The sequence below is a fragment of the Sinocyclocheilus grahami genome, unplaced genomic scaffold (assembly GCF_001515645.1).
Source record: "Sinocyclocheilus grahami isolate Dianchi unplaced genomic scaffold, SAMN03320097.WGS_v1.1 scaffold651.1, whole genome shotgun sequence".
Lineage (NCBI taxonomy): Eukaryota > Metazoa > Chordata > Actinopteri > Cypriniformes > Cyprinidae > Sinocyclocheilus > Sinocyclocheilus grahami.
Window position 1 is genome coordinate 623,221 of NW_015505830.1, and position 8,326 is coordinate 631,546.

At 37.7% G+C, this 8,326-nt stretch overlaps 1 protein-coding gene across 1 annotated transcript; it reads right to left on the reverse strand.

Annotated features, from left to right (window-relative positions):
* Positions 1-1,502: 1,502 nt before the first annotated feature.
* LOC107558599 (mucin-5AC-like) lies at positions 1,503-7,486 on the reverse strand. Its single transcript, XM_016242261.1, has 2 exons — positions 6,582-7,486; positions 1,503-2,015 (listed from the first exon to the last, which is right to left on the reverse strand). Exons 1-2 carry the CDS (start codon positions 7,463-7,465, stop codon positions 1,760-1,762), a joined length of 1,140 nt encoding a protein of 379 aa, XP_016097747.1. The 5' UTR covers positions 7,466-7,486; the 3' UTR covers positions 1,503-1,759.
* Between the last annotated feature and the right edge of the window lie 840 nt (positions 7,487-8,326).

Sequence of the window (8,326 nt, forward strand, 5' to 3'; positions counted from 1 at the left end):
TGCTGTGACAGCCGCTTTCTGTGCGTGTGCTTCGGATGTGTGCGCTCAGAAAACCCTATATCAGAAGTTTAAACTCATATGCTTTCAAACGCATAATTTCAGCACGATAATCATGACAATCAGAACCAAAACAGATGTTTTTAGCAGGTCAGAGCTGTAATGGCGCAGCTCTATTCTGGAAAAGGGGGCGGGGAGCAGCAGCTCATTTGCATTTAAAGAGACAGGCCCGAAAAACAGCGTGTTTCTGCTTCCACTCAAAATAGGCATTTTCGAAATGATATAATAAATGATCTGTGGAGTATTTTGAGCGGAAACTTCACAGACACATTCTGGGGACACCTGAGACTTATATTACATATTGTAAAATGGGGCATAATATGTCACCTTTAAGCGAATGTTTTCAGTGCTAGTTGAGAAGAAATCAGAGCTACTCCTCATGTTTATTACAGCTATTCGATTCCAAATCAGCTTGGCATTTTTATCATCCAACCGATCCAAGACGGTCGAAAAGTGTCGTTTGTTTTCAATGCTACGATACTTTTCCTATCCCAGTCGAAGTTGGGTTTAAATGTGCTTTTTGCCATTTTCTCATCAAATCACTTCTTTTAACAGAAGATAATGTCGTCAGTTTTGGATGGTTTAGTGTCACATGCACTCAGCCACTCGATTAATTGCCTTTAAGATTAATCTCAGCCTTCAATTAAGTTCTTACAGTGACATTTTAAGTCAAAGTCCTGCAGTTCATGCTCCTATGAGGATAGTCAAAGTTACAATTGCAAGAGACTAGCTTGTCTATATGATGTGCAAGGTAAATATCTGCTTATTTTGCTTAAATATGCAGCTTAAGGAAATATATATTTTTTAAAATATATATTTTGTTTAAACCTTCCGATGCTAAAATTTATTTTCTTGCACATTTTGAAATATATTTCTAAGCTTAAAATACATTGGGTAAATGCAAATGTATTTTGGAACAGCATAAATATATTTAGATATTGTGAAAATGCGGAATCAAAAAAATGAAGGAATAATAACATTTATTTAGAAATATATTCATTGATATTTTATATAAATATATCTTTAAATATATATTTTGGCCATTTTTGTATATGTACACTTTTGGGTCAATGATAAAAAAAAAAGATATATATATATATATTTTTTTTTTTATAATATAAATACATTTAGATTGAGATGAGAAATCAAAAATTGAGGAAAAACATTTATTTTTAAATTTACTCAAAAATATATTTTATATACATATATTTTAAAATATACTGTATATACATTTTTGGCCTTTTGTTTATGTACACTTGGGTCAATGAAATTTTTATTTTTTTTTAACAATAAATATATTTAGATTGAAAATGTGGAATCAAAAAAAAAAGAGGAAATAAAAATAAACATTTATTTTTAAATATATTCAAAAACATTTTATATAAATGTATTTTCAAATTTAATTAAAAAAAGTTTTTTAAATTTTTTGTATATTTTAGTATATATGAAAATATATATTTTTTCCCATACGGAGGAGACTTATTGTTTTTCCACGTAAAATGTAATACCGTACAGTCACAGGCATAAAAGTCCACTGATATTGCACAGCGTGCCTTTGCTTTTACCAAATTTAATTTTGGTCATATTGTACAATCTGATAATTGCAGCAATCATAATTGTAAATTCATTATTTTCACCATTGCATTTGGTGCAACTCATCTGAGAGTGCACACCAAACATTTAGAGTTTATCCTCCACTCGATTAGTCATTCGCTTTCACTGTTGACCTGTCTTTGTCACGCCACTGTGTTTTACAGAAAACCGAGGCGTGGGAACAGGAAAAGACACGTGCGGATATGGAAGAGTACGAGTGGGAAAATGTTCTGGAAGCTCTCCTGCACATGTGAACGCTTGGAGCGAGGGCTGAGGTGGAGGAGGGAACCAGGGAGCAGCTGCTGGGGCAGGAGTACAGAGACACGGTGCTCAGGCTGAAGAACGACGGAGAGACCGAGGAAAACCTACAGAAGTATAAAGAGGCTGTGAAGAAGCTTTATAATATCTGAGGAACCAGTCAGCAGCCTGTGAGCTCCGTTTTAGGGAATATACATTATTAAAAATGTGTTAGGGAAAACTAAAATCGGTAAAGTGACTTTTTTTTCCATCAGTGAGCCATGCATTGTTTCTATTATTTTGTATTTGTTTTCAAATTGTATGCAAAATTCTGCCATATTCATGAAAAATTTATTAATGACAGCACTATGTAACGTTAACCAATTTCTGCTTTGTGGTTTTTTTCCATGAAACGCAAAAAGCTGAATATTTGAGCTTCTGTCATCTAAAAGTACAATAAAAGTAGGTTTATCAAAATGCTATCAGTTAAATAATAAATCCTGCTTCTGCCACAGGACAAAAAAAATAATGGTAATTGCAACTTCTCACAATTCAGACTTTTTTTCCTACAATTCAATTCTGATTTATTTATTTATTTTTGCAATCGCAAATTTATAACTTGCGGTTCTGAGAAAATGCGGAAAAGTCTGAATTCAGAAAAATCAGAATTGTGAAATATAAAGTCTGAATTGTGAGAAAGTCACGATTACTTTTTTTTATTATTGTGTGGCTGAAAGAAAAAAAACTGAATAGTGAGATGTAAAGTCAGAATTATGAGACGTAAACTTGGAATTGCAAGAAAGAAAGTCTGAGTTCCGAGTTTATATCTCACAATTCTGATTTATTTCTCAGAACTGTAAGTAAAAATGTTGAATTGGGAGATAAGTCTTTCCTTTGTATTTTTTCATTCCATGGCAGAAGCAGGCTTCAGTAGTTAATAGATTAAATTACAGGACATATCTTCTGTCACTGTAGGGGGGGAACCTGTTGCAATGGTTTGCATTTCACAAGACCGATTGCAATGCAACATCATAAAAAATAAAAAAGAGAGAGACCGCAAATGAAAATTGAGATATTCTGCCTTAGAATCTCTTTAATTTAATGAAGAAAGAAAATAATGCAGGGTTGGAATGAGACTGGGCTGAGTACATGACAAAATATGAATTATTTAAATATCAAACACTATGTGTAGTTTATATAAACTGGGTCAGTTCATTTCCTATCTCGAAACAATTACCCCTAGAACATTAAACACCAACTCCTCGCACTCAGACCCGCTCAAAACATGCCCTCGATGGTGCGTCAGGTGCCAGTACCAGCACCCCGCTGAAAGGACGCTTTGAGCCACCATCTAGTAAAAATACCCCAGCTCTCCATTAGTTCCTGCTCTGAGCTGACACTTCTGGGAAAGCAGAAACCAAACTCCTCAGCGAGAATTTGCTTCCATTTGGACGTGGAAAGTGGCGGCGGTCTTGTGCATCTTAAAGCACTTAGCAACCAGCCGCCTTTTTGGAACAAAACCGTCAGGTGTTCGCGGAGTCAGTTTTCGCTCGACTGTATCTGAAAATAAGTGTGCTGAGATTTGCCTTCTAAATCTAAATCATCTGTTTAATGAAATTCTAAAGGATTTACATGCACAAAACTGTCCACGAAAGACAGTTCTTCACTAATACTTCCATAAAATACACACTTTCATCATGCATTCAATTTATAAAACAAGATCTTGGTTGAAAGTTGAAACCTAGCGTAGCCTCTGTAGGCAGCATTTAAATACATCATAGTGCAGTTATGCTGGCTTCTATGATGCCTTGTTTTGGCCAAATGCGAATGCAAATTTCCAGAATGCATTGCAACAAACTCAGTGAAAACAAACAAAATATCACTTTTAATTAAATTAATAGCAAAAATATTGTTTGAAATATATTTAAATCCAACTTAAATGGACTGTTTACGCAATAGTTTAGAGCAGGGGTGTCAAAAAGGGCCGGAGCCCTGCAGAGTTTAGACTCAACCCTAATTAAACACACCTGATCCAACTAATCAAGTCCTTCAGGCTTATTTGAAAACTACATGGTATGTGTGCTTGAGCAGGGTTGAAACTCTGCAGGGCTGCGCCCGTTTAGAGTATTAGCTTAGCAACATGCTAACACCAAACTCTATTAGATTCAATTGTGATATTCTGCCCATGCAGAGCGTTCCAAATCAATCACTTGTGAGGTTCCATCCTCCATGCTGTCTTAGAAAGCAGTTGGCAGAATAAATTAAGGCAGCATACTAGGTTTTGAAACACTTAACTTAATCTTCAAAATTATAAATGTTTAACTTTTATCTGTCTTTTTACAGAAATGCTCATGGTAACAAACCAATGATCCAGTATGTATCTTTAAGTCCTCTGGTGAATTCTCACGAAATACTAGAGTTCGTTTGTTGTAGTCCATGGATGGCACTGAATGGGAAGCTTAGGGGTATTCCCCCGGTTTCACAGACAGGGCTTAAGCCTAGTCCCAGACTAAAATGTAAGTCTGAGCTGTGTCAGCTGAAAGAAACTTGCACTGACTGATCTTAGAATATATCAGTGCCTCTGTTTTGTCTCAAGATGCACACCAGTAATGTGTTTTCTAAGGCATGTTTATGAAAAATGTCCTAATTGAATTATGGCCTAATCCTGGCTTAGTCTAAGCCCTGTCTGTGAAACCAAGCAATTATGTTTTTGTTGTTTCAGGTGGTTTTGAAAGCAAGTCTTTAGCACGTCCACCTTCAGATTTAATTAAACCATATTAAATGTTAGCAGCATCTATGAAACATGATCATCTGATCAACTGGGTTCTCCAAATGCAGAATTTAGCTCCATATCAAACTGACCTGTATGTAATTTTCTAGTAATCCTGAAGACCTTGATCAGCTGTGTTTGTTTCGGGTTGGAACTAAACTCTGCAGGACAGTGGGCCTCCAGGGTCCGGTTACACCATCTGTGCACAAGTTACAACGTAGCCTAGTTTTACCGTAAAAGGTCGCCAAAGCCTTTTTCAGACTGTCAATCCAAATCCGATTATTTGTGTATCCGATTGGAATCTGATTTAGATGTTTGACTGTCCACACCAGATCTAATTTGTGTGACTCTGGCACTCTTTCATTTTAATAAATATCTGCATTGGCTTTATTGCAATGTCGTTGCGTTGGTATGCATATGCTAAAACCAACAATACAGTTTGCAATACAGATGTTGTCTTGCAACATGACAACATGTTGCTCTCATGCTGGATTACACTAGGTCTTATGAGGCAGCGGCAGAAACGTAGGAAGCTGGAATTTACAGATTTATTCAGTTCTGCCTTCTCTCCGCCGGTCTCAAAACTCAAAGAGGTGTGTAGACCAGCACTATATTGTCATTTTCTGCTTGATTTGCACTTCACAACAACACAAACTTGTTTCTGCAAAGCCATTTAGCATGTTTTCTACAAACAATGTCTGACGTGTTTACGTTTTACGTGGCGAAAGAAAATGACACATGCAAGCTATGCAAAATCTGATCTGAGCGGTCAGACTGAAACAGATTTCCAGAAATGAAATTTGAATAGGATTTCAAACCACATATGAATGTAGTTTGAAACCGATTAGTTTTTTTTTGTCGTTCACACTTGCTAAATACGATCAGATTCCAATCGGATTGGGACTGACAGTCTGAACAAGGCTTATGTTGCAAGTTACTAAATATTTTTGCATAGCACCATTAAAATTAGTTAAAACTTAGCTCTATGTATAAACTAAGGTGGCATTTACACAACACCATTAACAACTAAAAACTTTTTGGCTGTTCATTTAATGCAAAATGCAAACTTTTAAAAACGATACTGTTATCGTCTCTGTGTAAACTATAAAAACACAAATTTGTGAAAACGGTGCCGTTATGCACATGCGTATTATGTGTTCATTCTATAGGCATATGCAAGTTTCTTTGCAAAGTGGTATCGCAACTACTGGCCTAGCATGCATAATAAAGCTTTTTTAGTAGTTTTTGTGGATCCGTGTGTCATCTTGACAACGTTGTCGCAGGTACACAAAACCTTTCAAAAACTTTTCCGTTTTGTGGTACATCCTTGTTGTGTAAATGTACTTAAAATATTTACCGAAGCCTCGGACTAGGAGTAACGGTTGAAAAAATGGCAGATTGACTGAATTGCATCAATAAGCTCATGTTTAACCTGATAGACTTCAATCCTTTAGACATATTGACATTTACATTTTAAGAGAGAGAACATTACTTTAAATTATATATAAAAATGCCTATGTTATTCATCATTACTGTTAATTACGTGGCAAAAGTAGTTAGGATAAACTAGCATTTCAACACAACTTCTGTTTCACCAAATGTGAAGGCTGCTACTAGATCACTGAAGGTAAATGTCCTATTATACGACTATGCATTACTTTACAGAGAGCTTACGACCTACTAGCTACATTCTGCCTTAAGAACAAATGGTGCAATCGAATAAAGTAGGGTTAGTTACAAACTAGCTAGTAGCTAAGCCTCTAGTGTGGACTTTGGGTTTCAATTTAAGTAAGAAATTGCGAATAGCTGGTGCAACCCTACCCAGTGCCAGATTTGAAGAACCCTGCTTTACGAACTTTCTCTTACGATGACGTATTTGATTAGTCTCATTGATCCTCTCTTGCACCTCAGATTTGTCCTGTACCTGCCTTTCCATCGCCTCCGGCCTCTCCAGCTCAGAGTCACGAACACCGAACAACAGCAGCAGAATGTGATGGTAGCGCAGGTCGCTAAAGCCACCAGTACAGTGTTTGCCGCCAAATGCCACACCGACGTCAGGTTTCCATCCCCACTGGTTTGAGGTGCATCACCAGAAGTGATGTTCCGGCTGATGTAACCCTTCGTGTCATTGGGGTATGGTTGACTGTCCACCATGCTGCTAGTTGGGGCAGTTAGAGAAGAACTCGAACTACCAGTGGTTGCCGAGTTGCCCATTCGGGTGTGGGTGAAACTTAGGGTCAGGTGTCTAGAACCATCAGTGGTAACTGTAGGATGTGTGGTGGTTGAGCTCTTTGGGGTTCTTGTGTCACTGCTAGTTGTCTCTTTTGGTTGGGATAGAGTAGTAGTTAGGGTTGGGGTTCGTAAAGGCCATGTAGTAATCTCATATGCAGGGGTAGTTTGGGTTGAGGTTTCTAAGGGAACATCTGCAGATGTTAGGGGGTCCATGATTGTCCACTGTGGCGTAGTAGTCGTCTGTTGGGGATTGAGTGTAGAGTCCATTTTAGGCTCTGACATCTTTAAAGCAGTTGTAGCTCGTATTTTCTCATATGCAGTGGTAATTTGGGTTGATGTTTGTAAGGGAGCATTTGCAGAAGTTAGGGGTTTTGTGATAGTTGAGGTTTCAGAATGTGAAAATGCATACGTTTGGGAGGTAACGTTCTCGATAACAGCTGTTTGCACTGTAGTTTGTGGATACTCTTCCAACTTGGACTTAGAAAGACAAGTAGCTTGCTCTGTAGTTTGGGTTAGGGGTTGTTGTGTACTTGTAAAGGTCTTGGTAAAAGATTGCATAGACTTTTGAGAAGACATCACCAAAGAGTTTGTAGTTCCTGAAGTTTTTAGTTCCAAAGGCTGTTGGGATGTTGAGGAACCTGAAGATTGCATAGACTTTTGAGAAGCAGAGTTTGTAGTCTGTAGAGCTGTAGTTTTTAGTCCCAAAGGCTGTAAGGTTGTTGAGGAACTTAGAGCTTCGTTGATTGCGATGGAGGTCAAAATAGAGTCCAAGTAGTCAATTGTAGAGCTTGGGTGGGCTGTGGTTGTATAAACTGGTGTGGGGGTTGGGATGCTTTGGTTTAAAGTGTCAGTCGTTGAATCGGATTCATCCGTCGGAGAGGTGGTCATATGATGCAGGTTTGTTGATGCCCACTGTGGTGTAGAAGTCATCTTATGGGGATTGAGTGTTGAGTTCATTTTAGGCTCTGATGTATTTGATATAACGTGTTCTGACGTGCTTTGAGCAGTTGTAGCCTGTATTGTAGTACATCGAGGGAGGTTATGTTGTACGTCATGTGCAGTAGGAATGTGGGGGGTTGTGTGTTTTTGTGTGCTAGTGGAGGCAGGACTGATAGAACGGACGGGAGGGTTGGATGGATAGTTGAACTGACGCTTGTCAGAGGTCAGCGGCTTTGAAATATTGAGCTGTGAGGATGACATGTGAGGCAGCACACGCACGTTGGTGGTGAAGTACTTCCCGAACACCAACAGGTCAGGATCCACACCTGAGTGAAAAATATTTAAATCAGATCATTTATAAACAAGCTTTACACTCATCAAATAGATGTTCATTTCACACAAAAAAAATACTAAAATGCATACATGCATTCTGTTCTGACTTTTTCAGCTTCAAATTATGTGAAATGGTCTTGAGAGAAAAAGAGTTTTTATGTAAAG

What these genes read in the sequence shown, in the direction of transcription:
- LOC107558599 (XM_016242261.1), bottom strand. Translation starts at nt 7,465, where the DNA reads ATGTCTTCTCAAAAGTCTATGCAATCTTTTACCAAGACCTTTACAAGT. An exon ending in CGGAGGCGATGGAAAGGCAG is followed by an intron (nt 2,016 to 6,581) that starts GTACAGGACAAA and finishes ATACTTCTGTAG; the next exon opens with GTTTTCCTCGGTCTCTCCGT.